Genomic DNA, 24,783 nt, shown 5'->3' with positions numbered 1-24,783 from the left:
AAATGTCACCATCTATACATGTGGCCCAATTAGGTTGCAGTAGACTTATAAACACTGCTGCAGTGTAGTCTGACTAAACACAAGTACTATCCTGTGGCAGCGGTGTTTTGTGCAATATAACGCACGCGTAAGTGGTGAGGAGGCTGGCTGGGGCACAAGAGAGTTTCAGTGTATGGCTAACTGGCAGACAGCCCCCACACCAAAGCACCCTCATGCCCTAGCCAGCCCCTTCGTAGCAGATGGAGCCCGGCTGGAGCAGCCCTGGGCTGTCAGGCTCACCCCCTGGGTCTTCTGCCAGCTTTGGCTGGTCCAGCTGGGTTTCATGTACTGCACACGAATATTGCTCTGGAGTTTTTCGCTCTTGAGTGCACTTTCAAATGGCGTGCCTGGGAGCAAAAATCTCTGGAGCACATTCTACTGGATCATTGTGTACATTGCTCTACCCATCAAGGCTAAAACTGGCAAATTTCCCCTTAGTATTTCTTGCACACTGTTCAAGTTCCTTCTCATACACTGTATCTAGTAACCTTCCACCAATGTCTGCCCTACCAGGTGGCGTGTAGCCTGGTCGTAAGGACTCAACCATGTCAATGAAGTGTTTATTGTTAACAATGCGAAAAGGAGAATTTGGGGCATAAATGAACCGAACGATCTTTTAATCTATGGTGTCTTGTTGGTATTTGCTGATCCTTACTACAAACCCATCCATGGTGTTGGTTTTACTGGATGATTGAAATCTTTTGCTTGCTACTGATAGTTTGTTGCCCGAAACACATTTAGTTGCAGCACTGCTGCCAAAAGTACCAATGGATGACTCTGAAGTTGCTGCAGATAGACAGTCAAAGTCTCTTATGCTTTAATGGGATCCTGAAAAAAAAAATTTTTTTGTATAGTCATTTTTCTCAGTTCTTCTCACTCTATTATTCAGTTAATCGTTTACATTTTTTTCAGCAAGGATGCAGATCCGATTCCAAATTACCAAAAAAACTAAGACTGACTGCACTTAAAGTGTGCTTAATTTTGGACTAAGCCCCATTGAATTCACTGGCACTTGAGAAAACAAGTATAGGATGGGGTTCTCTTGGGAAAGCTGAGTTATGCTGAAGTAAAATAGGGAATAGACTTATGGCATCACCATTATGGTCTGGGGCCTTGATGTTTCAAAATAAGGGGCATGTATAATGTAATATAAAATAAGAAAATGATACCCAATGGCAACTGGCAACTCTAGATTTCTCCTACTGCAGCTTTCTGTACCATAAACTTGGATGATAGATTCTAAACCTAATTAACTAATTAAATAAGCCATAAGGATTAGCTAAGTTTTTTTTTTTTGTTTTTTTTTGTTTCTAGTAACATCCAACATAGCAAACAGCTTGGGAATTTACTTGTTACATCACACTTATACTAAAAGGCATAAAGTGAAGCAAGTCTTGAAGAATGATGCACATTGCAAAGTGAATTATTTAATTTACTAACCAGTTGATCCACATTGTTCTTCAGACATATCCACATCTTCATCCACATCATTGTCTCCCAATAAGCAGTTTTCATTATGATGTTTAATTCTTGCAGCTAGGCCCTGCATCTCCTTTTTTGCACTGCTTACACTTGCCACATTTTCGTTTTTTACCCAGGGAAGGAATTTCTTCAAAATATTCCCAGATAGGGTCTCTCTTATGCCCAGAAGCCATGGTAGTTTTACTGTGGCAAAAGTATGGGGGAATATAGGAAGCTCTGTGTGTGTGTGTGTGTGTGTGTGTGTGTACTACTGAAAAATGTCTTCCCTTTTTCTTTCCAGTCCAGTCCACTGTTCCTTTCTACTCTGCCTCCATCCTTTCCTACATTATCTCTTCGTCTTTAAGACAGCGTCTTAACTAACTCAACTAACTTAACTTGCTTGGTCCAGCTCCACCACCTCCTAAGCACAGAACAGCAACAATCCTATCTGGCCTGTGTCTTTGCACATGTGACTTTAGTCCACTGAGAAACAGAAACTGAAAGCCCAGAACTTTCAAGAAGCAAGAGTGGTAGTTAGGCTGGACAGACAGATTAGAGCCACTTTCATGAGATGAAAAACTGAAACGAATGCTGGGGCCCATGTTTGATTGGTAGGTAACTCAATGTGTGCAAGTTTGACAGAGCCATTAATTCATTTTTATGAGATTGTAAGTGTAGGTTTAGCATATTTGTGGTGATATTTAATTGTAGCTGTTATTTTTTAAATGAGAGAGAAATTTAGTATTTTGATAATTTAAAAATTTTAAGTGATTTAAATAAAAAAATTCCAATTAAAAAAAATTATTGATTTAAAAAAAAAATTTTTTTTATCCACCCTGATTTAAACTCTTTGCTTTTTATGGTTAGATTATGTTAGAAAATGGTAAATGGAACCATTTTAGATATTAATTTTTACTCTTATTTTTTTCTTATTTGCCAGTTAAAATGCACAAATAGGATCTTAAAGTTCTGTTTATTCATTAACTAAAAATACCTTAAATGTGCCTGCTACAAAGACAAGGTAGAGGTGCTCTTTATAGACCAATTGCATGTGCTTATGTGAGCCATAGTTCACTTCATCAGATACTGAGAAACTATCTGTCTGCTACAATGGGGCTAAATGTATCAAAACATGTTTCAGGGGTGTAGGTTGTAGCCGTGTTGGTCTAAGGACATAGGCAGACAAGGTTCCTTGGGTGAATCTGATATCTTTTATTAGACCAACCCAAATAGTTCTAGAATAGTTATTAAGCAAGCTTTTGGGTTCAAAAACCTTTTGTCAGGCTAAGGAAGTTTCATCAGTTGGTGTGTGCTCTTCCTGGATGGAATGAAAAGTAAAGAAGCCAGGGGCTGGGCTGGGGAGTCAGTTGTCAGGCAGATTATAATGTATCAAAAATCCAATGTCTATATTTAGTCCATGATTTTTAGTATCCAGGAGGTTGATGAAGTCCATAGGCTCGTCTCTGGGACGTGTTGTGTAAGTTTCCTTTGAGGATCAGGACTGAGAGATTGGAGAGAGAGTGGTTTTCTTGTGAGAAATGTGCCCCCACCGGTAATTGGGTATTTCCGTCTTTGATAGATTTCCAGTGTGCGTTCATTCTGGTGCGCAGTTGTTGTTTGGTCTCTCCTACGTATTTTCCATCAGGGCATTTGGTGCATTCATAGATTCATAGATGTTAGGGTCGGAAGGGACCTCAATAGATCATCGAGTCCGACCCCCTGCATAAGCAGGAAAGAGTGCTGGGTCTAGATGACCCCAGCTAGATGCTTATCTAACCTCCTCTTGAAGACCCCCAGGGTAGGGGAGAGCACCACCTCCCTTGGGAGCCCGTTCCAGACCTTGGCCACTCGAACTGTGAAGAAGTTCTTCCTAATGTCCAGTCTAAATCTGCTCTCTGCTAGCTTGTGGCCATTGTTTCTTGTAACCCCCGGGGGCGCCTTGGTGAATAAATACTCACCAATTCCCTTCTGTGCCCCTGTGATGAACTTAAAGGCAGCCACAAGGTCGCCTCTCAACCTTCTCTTGCGGAGGCTGAAAAGGTCCAGTTTCTCTAGTCTCTCCTTGTAGGGCTTGGTCTGCAGGCCCTTGACCATACGAGTTGCCCTTCTCTGGACCCTCTCCAGGTTATCCGCATCCTTCTTGAAGTGTGGCGCCCAGAATTGCACGCAGTACTCCAACTGCGGTCTGACCAGCACCCGATAGAGGGGAAGTATCATCTCCTTGGACCTATTCGTCATGCATCTGCTGATGCACGATAAAGTGCCTTTGGCTTTTCTGATGGCTTCGTCACACTGCCGGCTCATGTTCATTTTGGAGTCCACTAGGACTCCAAGATCCTTTTCCACTTCTGTGCCACCCAGCAGGTCATTCCCTAGGCTGTAGGTATGCTGGACATTTTTCCTCCCTAGGTGCAGCACTTTGCATTTCTCCTTGTTGAACTACATCCTGTTGTTTTCTCCCACTTGTCCAACCTGTCCAGGTCTGCCTGCAGCTGTTCCCTGCCCTCCGGCGTGTCCACTTCTCCCCATAGCTTTGTGTCATCTGCAAACTTGGACAGAGTACATTTCACTCCCTCGTCCAAGTCACTGATGAAGACATTAAAGAGTATTGGTCCAAGGACCGAGCCCTGCGGGACCCCACTGCCCACACCCTTCCAGGTCGAGACCGACCCATCCACCACAACTCTCTGGGTGCGACCCTCCAGCCAATTCGCCACCCACCGGACTGTGTAGTCATCCACATCACAGCCTCTTAACTTGTTCACCAGTATGGGGTGGGATACCGTATCGAAGGCCTTCCTGAAGTCTAAGTATACGACATCCACCCCTCCTCCTGTGTCCAGGCGTTTCGTAACCTGGTCATAGAAAGAGACTAGATTGGTCAGGCACGATCTGCCCGCCACAAACCCGTGCTGGTTTCCCCTCAGCATAATTTGTCCTGCTGGGCTCTCACAAATGTGAGCCTTGATAATTTTTTCAAAGACTTTACCAAGGATGGAGGTGAGACTGACTGGCCTATAGTTGCCCGGGTCCTCCTTCCTCCCCTTTTTGAAAATGGGGACCACGTTAGCCCTTTTCCAGTCCTCCGGGACTCGGCCCGTGCGCCACGAGCGTTCGAATATTCCTGCCAGTGGCTCTGCAATGATGTCAGCCAGTGCCTTCAGCACCCTCGGATGGAGCTTATCCGGGCCTGCCGACTTAAAGGCATCCAGTTCTTCCAAGTGACTCTGCACCATCTCAGGGTCTACGCATGGAAGTCTGACGCCTTGCTGCTGCCTCTCTACAACCCCAGTGAGAGACTTGTCTTGCCCCTCACTTAGGAACACTGAGGCAAAGAACTCGTTGAGGAGTTCAGCCTTGTCCCCCCTGTCTGTCACCAATTGTTTCTGCCCATTTAGCAGGGGTCCTATTCCTCCCTGGGCCTTCCTTTTACTTCCAATATATCTAAAAAACAATTTCTTGTTGTCTTTTACTTGGGTTGCCATCCTCAGCTCCACGGTAGCTTTGGCCCGTCTAACTGCCTCCCTACAAGCATGAGCAGAGGAGGTATATTCATCTTTAGTGATCTCACCCTGTTTCCACTTTTTATGTGCTCCCCTTTTGGCCCTTAGGCTGCCCTGGATTTCTCTGGTCAGCCATGGAAGCCTCCTGGCCCCTTTCCCTCTTTTGCCTTGCTCGGGGATCATCTTGCTTTGTGCCCGAAGGATTGTTTCCTTAAGGCACAGCCACCCTTCTTGGGCTCCCATCCCTTCAAAACTCCTACTCTGCAGTGCGTCCTTGACTAATCGCCTGAGTGCATTGAGATCAGCTTTCCTAAAGTCTAGCACTTTCACCCTACTAGTTACCTTACCCACTCAACGTCTTATGTTGAATTCTATTATTAGGTGATCACTGTCTCCCAAATGGCTACCGATCTGGAGGTCCCCTATCATGTCATCCCCCCTTGCCAATACCAGATCCAGTATGGCATTCCCCCTAGTGGGACCGTGTACCTCCTGTGTCAGGTGGAGGTCCTGTACACAGGTTAGAAACCTGCGTGAGCGGTGGGACTTTGCTGTCTGCATCTCCCAGCAGATGTCCGGGTAGTTTAGGGCCCCCATGACTACCGCCTCTTTAGCTTTTATGGTCTCCGAGAGTTGCCTCAGGAGCCCCGCATCTATTTCTTCCCCTTGGTGTGGGGGTCTGTAGCAGACCCCTACCACCAAATCCCTTTCTCCTTGCCTCCCATGTAGCCTAACCCACAATCCTTCTACTTCCTCAACCTTGGATTCTGTCTTGATGAGGGTTGATGTATATTGCGCACTGACATAAAGTGCAACCCCCTCCCCTTTCTTTCCCGACCTGTCCTTTCTGTACAATCTATAGCCCTCAATATGTACCGCCCAGTCGTGGGATGAATCCCACCAGGTTTCTGTTAGCCCCACTAAGTCATAGGTGTTTAGTGCAAGCAGGAGCGCTAGTTCATCCTGCTTGTTCCCCATGCTCCTAGCATTAGTGTATAGGCACTTGAGCCCTGCGACTGGTGCCTTTGCTGCCCCCCCACTCTGAGTCCCAAGGGGCCCATTGTTTCTTACCTTCTTGTTTCTTACCTGTTCTGTAGTGCTGGTCTCCCCATGGCTTTCAGGTTTCCAATGCTCTCTTTCTTCAGGCTGGCTTGTCCTTGTGGGTGCCACATGGTTTGGTGGTCCACAGCTTCCCCTGCCCTCGTACTCCCCTCCCCCCGACGAGCCTAGTTTAAAGCCCGCCGGAGGAGATCCGCAACCTAGAAGAAAACACACGCTTACCTTTGGGGGACAGGTGATTGGATGAGGTATATTACATTTCTGGAGGTGCAGCTGTAAGATCCAGGAATGCTGATGGCTCTGTTGTGGGGTGTAGTGATAGTGGGGGCAGTGGAGATGTGTTGGCAGGTTTTGCATTTCTTGTCCTGGCACGGTCCGGATCCTTTTGTTGTGTTCTGGGCTTGAGGAAGTTTGCTTCTGGTGATGAGGTTGGTGAGGTTCGGTGCTTGTTTGAAGGCTAGGATGGGTGGGTCTGGGAAGATCTTTTTAAGAACAGGGTCTCTTTCTAGTATGGGTGGCTATTGTTTGAGGATTTTCCGTACAGGTTCAAGGGAGGGGTGATACGTCATAACCAGCGGTGTGCGATTTGTGGGTGTTTTTTTTCTGTACTGCAGCAGTTCTTCACGTTGTATCCAGGTGGCTCTTTCAAACATGCGATCTACCTCTCTGGAGGAGTGCCCTTGTTGGGTGAAAGCCTTTTTAAGATTGGTGAGGTTGCAATCCCGGGTGTTCTCTTCAGTACAAATGCAGTGGTATCTGAGGGCTTGGCTGTATATCACAGCTTTTTTGGTGTGTTTAGGGTGATTGCTGGTTCTGTGCAGATATGTATGTTGGTCTGTGGGTTTCTTGTATAACGTGGTGTTTTGCATTCAATACACTTTGGTTTATTAAACAAAAAAATAATTACTGTAGCAAGTGAATTGCATTGTAGCCTTTACGAATTCAGAGCTAGTACAGCTCATCCCCTCACATACCTGTTATACAGAGACTGGAAGACATAAGCTTTCCTGCTTTTTCTTCTCAATCAGTTTCTCAGCTTTGACTGAAGTAGTCATTGGACAGGATGTGGATGAATACATTTGAATGAAGGAAGTATATTAAAAACTAGTGTAGCATTTAAGAAACTCTTGTTTCCAGTTGCATCATCAGAGACTTCCATCATTTCAGTTCACATTTTAAAAACTTTGGCAGATAATACATATTGCTTGTATATTCTTTTTTAATTTAATTTATTTTAGTAGGTTATATATAATGCATGTAAGTTTGTTTTTAGAAATAAACTTTTTACAAGCATTAAAAAATTAGCTTAAAAAATAAACTGAAAATAAACCCTTATTTAAATAACATAACTTAATCTATATAATCCAATTTTAGTTTTATCCACCAGAGGTCATGCACACGTGAACTATTTCCTCTTCAGTTGTGCTTGGCTTTGCGGCATTAGAACACAGTTCACCAATTGGGAGTTTCAACAGTGGGGCATTCAGTGTCACGCATCCAGTTGTCAACTATTTTTCTTTGAATTTCATGTGCCAGCACTGGATTCTTAAGATTGTGGAGCCAGCTCAGGACATTAGTAGTTACTGCGTTGTTGGTTTCTTTGTTTTAGTTTTAGCCATAGCCTGGTAGCTGTAGCCTGGCAGCAACTTCAAATCTTCCTTCCATTATGTTGGTTCTGTCATTCTGTTCTGTGGATCAGAATGGGGAAACTTCTGCTTTTCTCTTCTAAGTCTCACCAGTACTCAACCTTGATAGGATTTATCCTGAGATCTGGGGGGGTCCTGGCATTAGACATATGATCGTCTGGGAAAGAGCCTGTGCTCCACACTATAATCTTTTTGTCCTGAGCTTCTTCTGCTCCACTAAAGTTGTAGAAATGCTAAGGAATTTTGGAACTCAGAAAACTTTTGATCAGAAAACTTTGGTGCACTAGTATTAGTGGATACTATGTGCATAGTTTGGTCAACACTGTGAACTGTGAGGGTATGGAATATGCTCAGTGCGAATGGAATCTTCTGGGACTTTAGTGACAAGGCAAGGGAAATTGAAGAAGTCCGTAGTTGCCACGTGCACACTAAAACTTTTTAAAGGGCAAACCTGAGTTGTCCAAATTTGGACCGACTTTCACAAGGACATAAGTCCCTTGGTTCACTGGTTTACTTTCAAAACCTGTGATCTAAGTCTGTGATCTAAAGAGTTATTCCAAGAGACATGGGCAGAAGAACATATTTCTGTTTACCTCCATTTTTCAAAATTGTTGAACATTTTTCAGCTGGAATTCCTTCCTTTCCCTTTCACCACACCTATCGAGAAAAAAAAAAATTCCTGAGGTAGTTACACCTCATGTAAATCTTCCCCCCATATAAGTTAAAGTCTGGCATAATGATAAGCAACTAAATGAAATTTTATAGTGGTAAACTTAATAATAGACAGCTCTAACAGCCCTGCCTATGATAATAAAAAGAGTTTTAATTGGCTATATTTTAGGGGGTTGTGGGGTTTAAGGTGAGCTTTAACCTTTAGAGGTTAAAACAGACTTTCTTGCCGAGCAGATTATGCTATATCTGCCCACTGCAAGGTTTTTTGGTTCCTTCCTTCAAAGTAACTGGAGCTAGTCAGTTTTAGAGAGAGGATATGAAACTGTGGGTCTGTTTCTATAGCAAGTTCCCATGTCCCAGAATTCTTTAACCAAAGACCTGTGTGGAATGATTTCCTGTGGAATTTCTGTGTGGAATTGATTCCTATGGAAGAAGAGTAGGTGTTCCAAGCAGAAAGCAGTGTTTGTAAAAAGTCAGATCTCCTCTTAGGTGTCAACTTCCAAATCAGTTCATGGGGATTTCACTTTCTCTGCCCTATTAATACCTGCTTTTGGCGTAGTTTCAAAGGTAAGGGGAAAGTCAAAATCTCCTACTCCCATGACTTCAGTTAGAATTGTGTTAAAAGCTACATGAAAGGTGTGTCTATACATCGTTCTAGGGCGATGAGCTACATTGCCATGTGGCATGCTACAGCAGCGTAGCAATCACACAGCGGTGTAGCGATCTACATATGATTGCCAGCTATGTTGCCGTAGCGGTGTGCTGCCAGGGTTCAAATTAGACTTTGATTCTTGTGGGGGTTTAACACTAAGTTAAACTGGTTCATTGATTAAGAAGTCCACCTAAGTGGACCCTCCCCCCCATTATGATTTTCAGATTGGAAGTACTAAAGCATGGCGACGTGTACATACACCCGTAGAGAATCAAGCTGCTTTGAGTCCTGTAGGATGGTCCTTAGACACTATTTTCTAATTAATTTAGGTGGCTTGAAGCTGGGAACACAGCAAATGTTTTTTGCCTAGAGCAGCTGATTAAAACAACTGTCTACTTCAAGTGGGATTGCTCTTTTTGTTTTGTGTTCAATTTCTCCTGACTTTTCTTTGTACTTGAATGTATTTGGGAGAAAAAGCTAGTTCTATGGGTTTGGCAGAAGACTTCTTTGTATATTGTCACATCTTGTTGTCATTCTTAACATTATTTTTTTGTTAAATATTTCTCTTTGAAGTCTTATAATTGTAAAGGGAAATATCTTCCAAATTCTTTTTTAGTCAAAGGCCATAAAATTAGAACCTTCTGCTAAATATGGGAAAATGTGTTTTTTTTACTTGTCTTCTCAAGCAATTTCACTCAGTGAAATATGTAATCTAAATCTCTTGTTTGGCTGTTTAGTGATTAAGGCCATAAAAACAGAGAATAAACTTCTATACTTGGGTCAAATACTTTGGGATTATCAAATTCTTTTCTGTAAACATATATGTACTTAATATACTTGACTTTACATATAGAAGCAGCCCCCTGATATCCATAAATGTTTGCAAGATTAAGACCATTGTAATAGTATTAGGTCTTATACATTTATTTAGCTAGATTTTTAAACTGTTTAATACTTAATCTGAGGGAATCAGAAGTCCTTCCTAGGAGCTAAAAATACAGTTTATGAACTCTCCAATTTAATTCTGAAAGGCCCTCTCTGATGTAGACTGCAGCTGTTAAACAAGACTCAAAAATACTTTATGATAAGTTTTACAAGAAGTGATGAACATAACATTTAGTTGAAATTTAAGTTTGAATTTAGATAGGGCACAATTACTCACATAGGAATTTGCACTGGGGTAACAGGTTTAACACCTTACAGAAAGCTTCTTTAGAGAGTTTCCAAAGGGTTTATGAAAACTGGAATCGTGTCTTTCTTACCAACTTTACAATGTTACAAAGCTAGAAAGGTTCTTAAATGTGTCACATTTATTCAAATACCATGTTTACCTTTTCCCCAAAAATAATCCTTTCAAAATTTGGGGTGCATATCTTAAGTGGGAAGCTGATTTTCTGCCCCAAATAAAAAGTTTGGAGATGCTTCAGATGGATGGCTGCTGCTTCTTTTCACTCTGGCAGTTGCATGAAAAGAGCATGGGGACTCCAGCAGAAGCAGATCCGGACAGTGGTGGTGTACAGTGGTGTAGTCATGCTTCGCTTTGATTTCTGCTCCAATCAAAGTTTAAAACCAACTGCCCAGCTGTGGAGTAGCATTTCTATTCAGGCAGTGCTGATGGAGTCAGCTGACTTCATGGCTCATTATAATCTATTTCCATGGGGGCCAACCATTCTGACAAATTAGCCCCATGCCCTCCCTGAGTGCCACTTTGACCCCCTTCCTCTGCCCAATCTGCTGCTTTTTGCTCCCTACATTGTACTCCCTGACTGATCTCCTGCTCTTCTTTCTGCTTCCTGTCCTGTTGCCTACTGTGCTGCCTATCCTTCACCTGATCTGCTGGGTGCCACACACAAAGGCTGCTTGCACCACTTGGAGCTGCTTGCACCGAGATCTACTTGATTCCTGCTAATTGTTCTTTACTCCACAGACATGGGTGACTGGTGACTCCTGATCTTGGGGTGGCACCAGCAGCTGAGTGTTGATCAGGTTGGGGGGGTCCCCCAGTGGCCAATCGCTGACTGGGGGGGGGGGGTCCTCCAGTGTCCGATCTCCACCGCTGGCAGAATTGCCAGCGGCAAACCGAGAAGTGCTGCCGGCGCTTCTCTCGGTGCCCCCACATTCTCAGGGGGGCACCAGCCATTGCCCCGCACTCCCTGGCCAGTGTGGGCCAATCTCGGGGGGGGCACATGACCCCCCATACCTCCCTTATATGTCTCCCTACTCCTTTTTAATGGCCTTGATATTCCACTAATCAAAGTATGCTTTCTTCGGCAATTTTGCTCTCTGTTAGCTACTTCTGGTCTCTCTTCTTCTATTACACAGTCTGGAAGACTGTTTTTGACTCCTCAGAATCATAATTCCGCCCATGGATTCCAGTCTTCTGCAGCAGGCAAGGGCTGCTGACAGTTCAGCTGTGAAAGGGTTAAAACTAAATTTTGCCTGAGCAGGAAAGGGAAGGCAAGTGAGCTGAAGATTAGACTGTCCCTGCTCTATGTGGCCGTAATTCTGGAAAAATATTTTTTGTTACTTCCTCCTTTCCAAAAATAAGGTGTGTGTCTTGTCTGGGGGCATGTGGTATGCGAGAAAATTTGATAAGTTTCCTTGTCGCCATGACTGTGACTCTCAGAGACTGAAATCAGGCCTCTTTTTTGCTTTTTTCTTATTTAATTATTTAAAGATACACACTCATCTCTGGGAACAGGTGCAGCTACTATTTGTGGTGTGGTAGAACAAGATTGTCCTGGTGGTTCTAGTATCTGGAAGTGCTGAGATAAATATTGAATGCATCCATTTTGACATTTACAAATTTAGATTAAAATTACTGTTGCTGTCTATCTCTATGACTCTTAATATTGGTGTCGGAGAGCAAAATAATACTCTGGTTTAGGGCCCTATTCTGCTCCCTTTAACTTCCATGGAAACAGGAACTTCTTCCAAAGAACTAAGATAAAGTTTTATCTGCTAGTGTCCCATTATGTCTTCCATTGGTTCTCGCCATTAATGGTAAGAGTCATATTACTTCTGCAGACCAGTCAGGATTATGCATATAGGCATGTAGCCTGGTTTTCTCTTATTTAAAAAACGCCCTAAATCCACATTTTTCTGAGATTAAAATGAAACACCACTCAATATATTAGATTTATCTATATATAAACAAACAAAACCCACATTTCTGCATTTAGTTTTAATCACTGTAAAATGTGGATTTTGTTGGGTTTTTAAAAATCAGAGAATTTTGGATTTTTTTATTAGAGAAAATGAGGATCTTTGCATATCAGGTCTATTTTTTTCTTCCTTTGTCTGATTTTTTTCCCTTTATTTTCCTACTCCTTTTCATCTTTCCCTCTTGCTTCTCCAAGTGTTCACAGTTTTTTAAAAATTCTTATGCTCCAGTAACTGCAAACAATTTGCAAAATGTTTCCTGAAGCAGCCTGAAAGTAATGCTTACAATGAGTTTTTAACAGTAACTGGAGGACAGTAATTTCTTTATGATACTACTTTCTCCTTTGGATTACTACTATAAGATTTTTACTGAGAAACAAGGACATTTTAATACAAGTGACCATAGTCCATATTACAGACACTTTTTTTATTGGTCCATGAAAAAAACGTTTCCACCTGTGCAACAGCATTTAAGATAGCATGCTTGCACACATCCAGGAGGATTACAAAATGTTACTAGGAATAATGCACTTTATTGTCAGAGGCAGACTCCCCCCTTTGCCTGTTCCCAGCACTTCAGACGGTCACTGATTTAAAGAAATAAACCTGGTAAAAGAGTTGAGAACTCAGGGGCATGCCATAACAGACTGTGTTTGTAGTCTTAGTTCATTGCATACTTAAAGCAGTCATTCTCTACCTTTTAAGACTTGAGGCACCCATTGTTAGATTCAAGGCACCCCTTATTAGACTTGCGACACTCAAAGAATGCCAGCTCTTAGCTTTCACTCATTTTTTGACCATGGAGAAATAGAGCAATTTTTCTATTGCAAAGAATTCAGAAAGACCACAGAAACCACAATGTTTTGACACTGGATTTCTGTTTGAGCTATCTGGGCTTATCATGTAAATCACATGTAGGTGTTTGTATCTCACTGTATCCTGGTTGAGAATCACTGGCTTAAGAGTTAAGCATGTTCCTGAATATTTTTTTGTATTAAGATTTTAATTGATGATATGAAACTTTTGCAAGTAAAAAATAAAAACATTTAAAGATTTTTTTTCCTTTATTTTGAGTTTTACTTACCAAAAATAAACACCTATCTGCATTAAAATGTGTATGGATAAATTTTGAATGGTGCTTATAAATGTGCATTTTGGGATACATTTGCAACGAAGCAGCCATACAAAATTGGATACTAGAATGGAGTTGGGCTTTTTTATAGGATGCCAAAAGGAATCTTGTAAACTAATAAGCACTATCATATAAAATAAGGTCTTCCAGTGATGCAGAACATTATCAATCTGATTACCTTTGGAATGTCAAGTGGGAAAAACTTGTTCAAAATAAAAGTATTCATGTTTTGCCTCTTGTTATAGGTTGCTGTATTGTACAGCACTTAGATCTATGGAAGAGGTGCTGTTTCAGTTGAAGTAAATGTCTTTTACCTTTATTTTATTACAGTCTTCTCTGTTCCCAGTTATTGCAAAGAAAATGTTCTTCAGTCTGCTTTGTCTCTCAGTTGTGCTCTGCAGAATCTACACAGCAGGTAGGGTGAAACATTTATGCATTACCAGCTTATTTCTGCTTTAGGAAACTTATAGAAAAGACAGAAAATTGATTACATTCACAAGAATGACTGAAAGTGTATTGTAAAAATAAGAACATGGGTTAGATATATACCATATGTTGAATTTCCTTCTGGTAAATCCCATTTAGCTGGAGTTGGTAATTGACTGAACAGTGTATAGTATTGTGGAAACATGAATTAATCACATGCATTTGTGTTTGATCTTGATTTGTGGTCAGGAAGCTGATGATAAAAACAATACCAGTGTATAGTTGTCGCACACACTTTTGAAAAAATCCCATTAACTGGATTATTTTTCTTGTCCCATAGCAAATGTGGGTGTATACATTTGAAAGCTAAGTTTAATTTCTATCAGGTAATAAGGATATGGTATTTTTTCTGGCATGAAAAATGTTTGGTTCTACAAAACAAATTAACGTAACTTAATGAATAAACTGTAGTACATTTAATGGCACTATATTAATTGAAGCTAAATTTACATATTCAGATTTCAAATTTAATAAATGTTATGTTTATATATTGTTCTCTGTTTAAAAAGCCAGTATTTGCCACCAGTGAACATTTAGTAGTATCTAAGAGTCTAGTTTTTCCCTATCCTTAGAATAAGAAGTAAGAACAACAGTTTGGCAAAATATCAACTTTGGTGATAGATTCCATGTGATTCACATATAATTTGTTATGTATTACTTTGAGTTGTTTCTGTGCTTATCACAAGACAGACAATAGAAATCATAGGTGGGGGGAGTTGTCTCAAGCAATTTAGAGTTAAATGAAAGAAACCTATAAAGCTAAGTACAGTCAAAAAGCCCAAGGCTGAATCAATTCAATCTTTGCAGGTTTTTTAAAACTGCATAGATTGAACTAATAAGCAAGTGAAATGATGTTTACTTTTCAAACAGGAAAGTCAGCCAGACCCTTGCAGTGGCCCATACGAATAGTTGGGGGGTGCTAGAGCACCCCCCCCCTCCAGCCTGCTGGCCACTGCAGAGAGCTGGAGCCATCTGGTTCCTCAAGCCATGCTCCCTCCTCAGCCTCCCTGCCAGCTGAGCAAGGGGTTGGGGGGGAAAAAACCTAACCATCCTGCCTGGCACTGAATCCTCACCTGGGAAGAGCCTGGGGGTGGGGAGGGGAAGCTGAAACTGGGGGCTTTACTCTGCCACTCCCCCACAGCTGGGAGTGGGGCTGGAATCTTGTAGCCACGCCTCCTTCTCAGCCTCCCCATGGGTTGAGGCAGTGGGGGAGGGAAGTCTGCACCTGGACATGGCTCTGCCCCAGAGCAGAGAGCTAGGAGCCATGCCCCCTCTGCAGCCTGGGTGGGTTGGGGGGAGAGCAGCTCATAGCAGGGGCTTGACTTGTGAGTTGGAAGCCAGGAGTCACACCCATTACTCAGCCTCCAGGCTGGATGAGGGGAAAGCCCACAGCGGGGCTTGGCTCCGTCCTGGCTCTATCCCCTGCCAGAGCTGGGAACAGGACTGGAGCCTCCCTAGTTTTGCCCCCTCCTCAGCCTCCAAGTGGGGTAAGGGGTGGGGGGGAGCCTTGGCTCTGCCCTCCCAGAGCTGGGAGCCTTTGCCTCTCAGAGCTGGGATTTAGGAGCCATGCCTTCTTTTCAGCCTCTGGGTTGGTTGGGAGGTGGGGAGAACCCTGCACTGGGGCTTAGCTCTGCCCCTGGAGTTGGGAGCCATGCCTCCTTCTTAGCTTCTGGGCAAGCTGAGAGGGGGGCACAGAGCTCAGCTCCGGAGGGCAGAGCCAAGCCTTGCTTCAGGCTTCTGCCTCCACTCTTCCCTCAGCCAGCCCAGAGGCTAAGAAGGGGACATAACAGGGGACTCCAGCCCTGCTCCCATCTCCGGAGGACAGATCCAAGGCCCAGTATAGGCTTCTCTCTCTTCCCAGCCAGCCCAGAGGCTGAGAAGGGGCCATGGCCCCTAGCACCCACATCTGGGGGCGGAACCAATCCCAGGTGTGGGCTTTTCCCCATCTCCCAGCCAGCCCAGAGGCTGAGAAGGAGGCATGGCTCCTGGCTCCCAGCTCTAGAGGGCAGAGTCAAGTCCTTGCTGCAGACTCCCCCTCCTTTCCCCAGGCTGGCAACATCCAGCTGGGGATCTGGTTCCCTCCTCTCCCCACCTCCACTCCAACCAGCAGCACCCATCTGGTGCTGGGCCAGAGGGGTGTTTTTTTCCCCTCTCACCCTCTCCTCAGCCACCTGGAGTGATAGTGCTCTGGCTAGGGAGCTGAGGAGTGGGGAAGACCCTTCTCATTGGAGCAGACAGCACAGTCCAAGGCTGCAAAGCATCATGGGATGCTGGGGGACTGTGAGTTAACTTGAACCAGGAGGGGATCTGGGACAGAAGTTCCATAAACTGGTTTAACCTAAATCAGTTAAGTCTGATACTACATCCAACCAGGTTTATCTTAAACCAGTTTCAGCCATTTTGAAAGTGGTTTAAGTACACTGAACTTCTGTTCTGGTAAAGGTTTAAATTGGTTTCTGATCACTTAAACTGGTTTGTGTAACTTCTGTCCCTAGCCCAAATGTTAGCTAAATCTCAAACTCTATGTCACAAGAGTACAGAATAAACTGATAATACTTACACCTGTCCAATGAGTATCAAGAATCCTTGATTTATATACCTTTGTAACAAAAGCAGAAAGTAGGGAAACCAGTCTACATAGTATCACATTTTTGGATGAATGTGTGACAATAGGGAAAAACAACAAAAAAGCATGGAAGATCTGCCATTGCAATATGTGGAAGAAAATGGAATCAGACTGCCTACACACAAAAGTTGTTAAGAAGGCTTTGTTGTTGTTGAAATTATCCTGTTCAGTGTATTGGGAACACTAATCATCATACTTTGATGCAGGAAAAAATAACCCATAATTCATTGTTACTGACTTCTGGCTCCTCATAAATGGGAAAATGCAGTCATCTTCACTTCTGTAAGTTGCCTACAGGTAGAAGTTACTCATTACCCTTAGACCATACTAAGGGCACTTAAAACTTGAGTGTCCACATGCTAAAGCTTAGTAACTTGTGCTGAGTGCCCTCTGAGTATCTCAAAGTTATGCTGCTTCAGGTGAAGGTTAATTCTGGGTCATGCTTCCTAGCTCATGTTAGTATATCTTCAGTCTGCCCCAGAGAGATAAAATGGGCATTTTTTATTCTTCCAGCATCTCAGTTTTCACTACTCCCAGGAGTAGTGAAAGTTTCAGTTTTTCACTCTCAGTGAAAACTCAGTTTTCACTCTCCCCTCACCCCCACCCATTGCAGAGATAGAGCCCAGGTGTCCTGGCTCCTATCCATGCCCCTACTCACCAGCCCTCTAGTGGCAAATCAGAGCTGTGCTGGCAAGAAATTGTATTAACCTGGCCCTGTACTTTTACTGCCCAGTGATCCCAGGGTCTCTGTGGAGACTGGTCTGGGACCTGTATGGGCAGGGTATGCTCGGCTTGGCGGACAGAATGGGGCTGCAGGTGGGTGGGGAATGTTGTCTGGAACTGGTACAAGCTGGCAGGGCCAGGACCAGAGTGGGGTTCAGGATTGTAGGGCCAGGACCGCACGGGGCCTGGGGCAGGGCCGTGGTCCACTCCTCATGTGCTCCTTCCCATGGAACCAGTGTCCATCACAGGGATGTGTGGGTAGCAGATCATGGCTCTGCCCTGGGCTCTGGCCCTATACTGTCACTGCCCCAGAGTCCCACCCTGCCATCCCGGCCCCAATCCCAGCCCTGCCCACCTGTCCTACTGCCAAATGCAGCTCCCTACCTGCCTGTGGGCCCATCCTATTCATCTGGCCAAGCATACCCTGACTGCCTTGGTTCTAGGCTGCCCTCCAGGGAGATCCCACTGGCTTGCTCCATCTGGAACCCCTGGTGGCAGGTGTAGGACAGATGGGCCAGGGTGCAAAATGGCTGTTTCCATGAACATGCAAAAAGTGAGAGTTCTATGATTTTCCAAGGAGTCAACAGTAAAAAAAAGTACCAAAAATGAAATGCTGGCTTCTCAGTGGGAGCCAGTGGTCACTATGGCCCAGCCTTGCAGCCCACTGGGAGAGACGGGGTGGCACAAAGAGGTGCAGCTAAGATGGAGGCCGACCCCTCCTCCTCTTGCCACTGCTTGGTTGCAAGGGCTGCCTTTTGAATGGCTCTGCCCCTCTCTTCCAGTCAGCAGCAAAGGGAGGGGCCACATGACGGGCAGTCTTCTGCCAATCAGTGGTAAGGGGTGGGGCCCCATGAAAGACAGCCTGCTTGGCCAATCAGCAACAAGGGGCGGGGCTACCAGGGGCCAATCAGCAGGGGGTGCTGTGAAAAGACAGCAAAAATGATGCCAGGTGCTGCAAGTGGCCCAAAATTTTTCCCTCGCCTTGGCATGATTTAAGTAGATGCCTAAAAATAGGCTGTCTTGACTTCTTTTATGGGTTATATTTTTCATAGAAATCATATAAAATTAGGGTTGGAAGGGATCTCAAGAGGTCATCTAGTTCAACCCCCTGCTCAAGGCAGGACCATCTCCAACTACATCATCCCAGCCAAGACTATGTCTAGCTGGGTCTTAAAAACCTCCAAGGATGGAGAGTCCACAACCTCACTGGATAACTTGTTCCATTGTTTTACTAACCTCCTAGTGAAAAAAGTTCTTCCCAATATCTAACCTACATTTCCCTTGCTTCCCTTGAGACCATTGCCCCCTGTTCTGTCATCTGCCACCACTGAGAACGGTCTAGCTCCATCCTCTTTTGAACCCCACTTCAGGTAGTTGAAGGCTGATATTAATCCCTACCTCAGTCTTCTCTTCTCCAGACTAAAGCCCACTTCCCTCAGCCTCTCCTGAGAAGTCGTGTGCTCCAGCCCCCTAACCAGTTTTGTTGCCCTCCAATGGACTCTTTCCAATTTATCTACATCTTTTCTGTTGTGGGGCCCCCCAAACTGGACACTACTCCAGATGTGGCTTCACCACTGCTGAATAGGGGGGAATAATCACTTTCCTAAATCTTCTGGCAACGCTCCTACTAGTGTATCCCGTTTGCATTAGCCTTTTTGGCAACTAGGACACACTTGTTGGCCCATATTCAGCTTGTTGTCCATTGTAACCACTAGTTCCTTTTCTGCGGAGCTGCTGCCCAGCCACTCAGCCCCCAGCCTGTACTGGTGTATGGGATTGTTCTGTCCTAAGTGCAGGACTTTGCACTTGTCTTTATTGAACCTCATGAGATTCAATAAAGATGAATGCAAAGTTCTGCACTTAGGATGGAACAATTTTTAAAAATTATATTTTTATGTGATTTATTTTCAGATGGAAATTCTATGAGAGAGGCTAAAATTTTTCCTCCGTCACCTGAAATCGAAAGAGGGTCAACTTTAAAACTCTTTTGCACTCTGGGAAAACATCTCATTCCTCGCGGAAATGCAAGTCATATCATCTGGAAGTTGAATCATGATTTGATTCCACAGGAATACTATACCATTATTAATGAGAGTACATCTGGTGTAACCATCCATAACTTCACTTATGAAAGTGCACATGTGAGATGCTTCACTAAGATGCTTCATTTGGGTGATGAACAACTTCAGATTCACATCAATGTTAAATCTGGCTGTAAGTAGAATCATATGACTTGCTATACCTAGACTAGTTCACAGATTTCTCAGGTCTTGATTGAAAACCTCATTGAGCAGAATGGAGTTTTTCCATGGATTTAAGTGGATCTTGGTTCTTGGCCCTTAGATGGTTATGTATCATGTCTAGTCTACCATATTGTAACTTTCAATAGCAGGGGTGCTTAACCTCTGGTCCACAGGCCAGATCTGGCCCACCCTTTTTAGAGAGATTAGAGATTTTTAGAGATATTGTACCTCCGAGATGAAGTAAACTCTGAATCTGATTGCTTCAGTAGAAGATGCTGAGAAGTGATGTTAGGAAGTCTGTGCATACTCTGAAAACTCCTTCAAGGTTTCCTACATCAGTGGCAATTCCAGATGTAGGGTCAGATACACTGTAGAGTAACTAGTGCTTTTCTAGAGGTTTGTATTCTCTGGGCATGTCTACACATTTATTAATGTGGCATAGTTACTGCACATTAAGTTTAGTACTTGTATAACCAAATACTAAATCAATGCACAGTAACTGGAGCTACTGCAGAATAGCACCAGTGCACGGCTTTTTAATTATGCTAATCGCACAGTAGCCCAATACCAGTGTGCAGTAGCATATTAGCATAGTTTTTGCCCTGTATGCTATGTGCAGTAGAATTAGGTTATTGCACAGTTAGCATCTTGTGTAGACGCACCCTCTGTGACTTCTGTGGAGCTGCTTTAACTTCCAACTACAGTCATTTAATTTCTGGGGTGAAATAAACATATAAGGTGAAAGTGAATGCATTTATTGACCCTAGCATAAGGTTGCTACTGAGTTAATGGAAAATACCTTTAAGCTTGGTTAATGATATTTTTGAGAAATAAGATGAAAATATTTCTTACATTGGAAGAAAATTTGAGTTTGTGGTTTACAGTAGTTGTGTAGATGATGAGATGTGAGGGCAGTAACGAGTCACTGTAAGGCTCTGCATATTATAAATTTACTGACATTTGCCATTTATTGATTTACTGACATTTGACTGGTAAGACTTGTACTATTTCAATATACTATTCAACCACATCTGTTCTGGAATTTTTTTTTCTTGTAGTTTCACCTGAGAAACCAAAAAATATTTCCTGCATTTACTATTATGATATAAACATTACTTGCAGCTGGATTTCAGGAAGAGAAACACATCTGAATACAACATATACTCTTGTACGAAAACAGTAAGTAAAAGACATGTCTCGGTGCTCAGCATAGCTGTACTATAACTGTCACCTCTTGATTACCAGCAGTTATATTCTGATATCTTGTAGTGTTTTGTATGATGAAAAAAATCAAAACAAAACAAAAAAATCAGTAAATTCAATCCACTGGAAAAAGTACTCACGTTGTAAGTGAAATATTTCTTTCTTAGCAACGTTATCAGAGAAATCTAGAGCTAATTGAACATGGAAATATCAGCAGGATACGATGCTTCTTATTCAGGAAAAGTATGTGTTGGTAGAACAGTATCACAGTTAGTAACATAATGGTGCACAATGATGTCCCTGGGTACTGCCTAAGGTGGAGTTGCTGGAATGGAGCCAGTGGAGGGCCTTATCCTCACATCCCCCACTCTAAAATGTAGCCAAAAAGGTAACGTTTGGCAGGGGCCTGTGTGTCTAAAATGGGCTTGCACCCATGTTCTAGTGTGCTATTTCAGAAATAAGATTAAGTTAATAAGTAAATGTGCTTGTTTTTCTAATAAAACAAGCCTTCCAAGGCAGTTTGCACTATGAATTGAAAGTAGGTTATAGTATAAAAGTATGTTAGTTTTCAGTTTATTAGCATGGTTGAGATATTGTAAAGTCATTGACTTAGAAAATATGGACCTGGGATCTTTTCAGTGTATATTGATATCTTTTTATAGAAGCAGGATGTTGGATGCCATGGTTCTCCTGCTTTGCCTGTGGCAGATTAGGGTGTTATGTCAAGGTTGATGGTAGTTTTACTAAGAGTTTCAATTACGGATTTTTTTGGTTGGTTTGGAAAGGCATAACCTTGCAACAGGCAGGGGGCTTGATGAGGTAACCTCTGGAGGTCCTTTCCAGCCCTATTTCTCTAAGATTTTATGATTCATACAGTTTATAGTGTGTGGTTGCTCAGTATACTTATATACTGTTAAGACCAAGGGACCATTGTCTTTTTTCTTGATAATATTACCTGCATTTAGTAATTGGAATGACTCTTCCACTTGCATGTGGTTTGTAAGAAAAGTTATTTATTCTTCAGAAGCAAAATATGCTTAGGTTAATATCTAGTAAATACCTAATTAGTATAAAATGTCATTCTCTCATATGGAGTTAAAACTAAATGTATGTGTATTATCAATGGCAGTGGTGCTCAATCTTTTGTCTCTGAGGATCAGATAAATGGTTCGGAGCCACTGCCGATGTGATCAGGACCTTCCTTTCAGGATTGGGCCCTGTGCCACCTCTGCCCAGTCCTGCTTGGACCTGTGCTGCTCTTTGTCACCCCGCCTGCCCACTCAATTCTGCCCTGCTCTGCCCTGTCCCAAATGGCCTCACTCAGGGGGAGCCCTACAGATCGCAGGGCTGAGTCCAGACATTTGACAACAGGGGAGTGGCAGTTAGCTGCCACTGTTCCTTTGCCACCACATTTCACAACTGTGAGGAGCCCTATGGGCTGGATAACATGGCTTCATGGATTTAAGCATGAGCCAGGGATTGAGCACCTCTAATCTATGGTAGCAATACTTGGGATGAATATACCATTTTAACTATTCAACATAATTAAAAATATTTACCACAATCTAGGTAAATATTATTTGCATTTTAAAGCTGGACACACACAAAAAGCAAAGAGACTTTATCAGGGCCTCACATGCAGTAAGTAAGCAGAGATAAAATTCTGATTTGCCACCCATCTAGGTCTTAGTTTTTTCTCCAACCAATGGAAGACTACTACCTCTTGATCTTGTATTGTCTCAAAGACATGTTTATACATTTCTTTATATTCATTGGTCTACTGGTTTTATGCAATATAGTTCCTTGTCTTGTCACTGTGACTTTTTGTTCCTTGTTTTATTTTATATGTTAAAACTGGAAATTGAGATTGCGAAATTGATCATCAGCATATGAATTGTAAATGCAGATTTCTAAAGGATGATGTAAAAGAACCAAAGTTACTGATGTCAGAAATTAACAGATTATACAGCTCACTCCCAAGAATTTGTCTTTATTATTATACTCATAGATATCAATCTATATATTGAGTAATAGAAAAGACTAAATGCATTTGTACAAATTCTGCCTTCAAATATATAATTAATTAGAAGAACTTATGAATCATCACAAGTTTTGTGGAAGTGTAGCAATTCAGATGACACTTTTATTGAGAAGGTATTTCAAGATGGGGCAGGAGGTAGAGAGAATCTGCAATCACCAGCTAGCCGAGATCATAGTCTAGTGCACTAAGTTCATTGCCTAGTGCAGTGGTTCTGAAACTTTGTAGACTCAAGACATCTCTTGGAAAGTTCCAGCTCTTAGTTTTTGCTCATTTTTGGTCTACAGAAAAATAATAGAGCAATTCTTCTGTTGCAAAGAACTCAAAAACACCATGCTGGAATATTTTGAACACTATATAGTTCCTATTGGAAAAATTGTTGCTTTTATCTCGTGTATTATATTTACACACTGTGGCAGGGTAGAAACTCCCTGGCCAGCCACAGCGCTAGTTTCCCCATCTGCCTCTGAGCACGCCGCCCACCTGTCTTGTCTGCCATGCCTTGTTGTTACTTAATTAAGGTGGGAGGCTGCCCATTCTTGCCCCAATGCCAGGGGGCACTATCAGCATCTCCATTCTTCCCCTACACTGCAGCCCAAGCCTTGCAGATGGCATCCAGATGACACAATGCTCCTGGCCTACAGCCAGACCAAGCTTAGCCCTCATTGTCAGGCCTCAGACACATATTCATATTGCCCTCCTCTCACTAGGACCTCTCACACTCCAACCCCTCTCACAGGGTCTCTTTCATGCTTCGACAACTTGTACTGCCTTGCTCCATCTTGGAGTGGGCCCCTTAGGCCATAGGCTTTAGCTTGCTCATACCTTGGGTGACAGACATACTGTCTTTTGGGCCTCTCCCGTGACCCTCACCTGGGTAGTGGCCAGCCAATTACCTGACTGGGTCTAAGCTTGCCCTGGCCCCTTCCGGGGAAAATCTATACCCTCACCCACACACATACTGGACTCACAGCCCTCTGGGTTTCCCCCCTTCACTGAGGCTCCACATCTCCACCCCCTCCCTGGGGCCACCGCCTCACTAGGGCTCTGAGGCTTCCCTCCCCAGTGGAGCTCAGGTGGCCGTAGCCATGCCTGGCCCCTTTCTGAGTCTTGCACCCTCCCTGGACTCATAGATTTCATAGACATTAGGGCTGGAAAGGATCTCGGAAGATTGAGTCCAGCCCCCTGCCCCAGTGGCAGGAAGACAGGAAGGGTCATAAGATCCCAGAAAGATAAACATCCAAATTTCTCTTGAAGGTGTTCAAAGTAGGTGCTTGAACCACCTCCGGCGGCAGTCTATTCCAGACCTTGGGGGCTCGGACTGTGAAGAAGTTCTTCTTTATGTCCAGCCTGAAATGGTCCCAAAGGAGTTTGTGACCATTTGACCTTGTCGTCCCTTGGGGCGCTCTGGTGAACAGACGTTCCCCCAGATCCTTGTGGGTATCCCTGATAAACTTATAGGCGGCCACCAGGTCAACCCTAAGCCTGCGCTTTTCCAGGCTGGAGAGTCCCATAGCTCTCAGCCTTTCATCATAAGGTCTGTTTTCCTGACCTCTGATTATGCGCGTGGCTCTCCTCTGAACTCTCTCAAGCTTCTCCACATCCTTTTTGAATTGTGGAGCCCAAAACTGGATGCAGTACTCTAGCTGCGGCCTCACCAAGGCCGAGTACAACGGGAGAATGATGTCCTGGGATTTGCTTGAGAAGCATCTGCGGATGCAAACCAGCATTTTGCTCGCTTTACTAGCTGTAGCATCACATTGATGGCTCATGTTCATCTTGTGGTCAATCATGACCCCCAAGTCCCTTTCATCCGTAGTGCTAGCCAGCGTAACACTGCCAAGCCTATAAGCATGCTGTGGGTTTTTCTTCCCAAGGTGGAGAACCTTGCATTTTTTGTTGTTAAACATGATCAGGTTTTCATCCACGCATTTCCTGAGCCTGTCAAGGTCAGCCTGGACTACCCTCCTATCCTCAGGTGTGGATGCTTTACCCCACGGTTTGGTGTTGTCGGTGAACTTGGCCAGTCCACTTCTGATACCAATGTCCACATCATTAATAAAGATGTTGAATGGTGTCGGCCCAAGGACAGAGCCTTGAAGGGATCCCACTGGTCACAGGGCGCCACGACGATTGAC

At 43.5% G+C, this 24,783-nt stretch overlaps 1 protein-coding gene across 1 annotated transcript in view; it reads left to right on the top strand.

The window, feature by feature from the left end:
- IL31RA (interleukin 31 receptor A) overlaps nucleotides 1–24,783 on the top strand; it is a 91,014-nt gene that overhangs the window by 7,069 nt on the left and 59,162 nt on the right. Inside the window, exons 2-4 of the mRNA XM_014594054.3 lie at nucleotides 13,657–13,741; nucleotides 19,073–19,375; nucleotides 20,463–20,583. Of these exons, the coding sequence (XP_014449540.1) occupies nucleotides 13,687–13,741; nucleotides 19,073–19,375; nucleotides 20,463–20,583 (479 nt within the window). The 5' untranslated portion in view covers nucleotides 13,657–13,686. The remainder of the gene's footprint in view (nucleotides 1–13,656; nucleotides 13,742–19,072; nucleotides 19,376–20,462; nucleotides 20,584–24,783) is intronic.

The sequence above is a fragment of the Alligator mississippiensis genome, chromosome 3 (assembly GCF_030867095.1).
Source record: "Alligator mississippiensis isolate rAllMis1 chromosome 3, rAllMis1, whole genome shotgun sequence".
NCBI lineage: Eukaryota > Metazoa > Chordata > Crocodylia > Alligatoridae > Alligator > Alligator mississippiensis.
The sequence above is the reverse complement of the archived record's forward strand: the minus strand, read 5'-3'. Positions and strand labels throughout refer to the sequence as shown.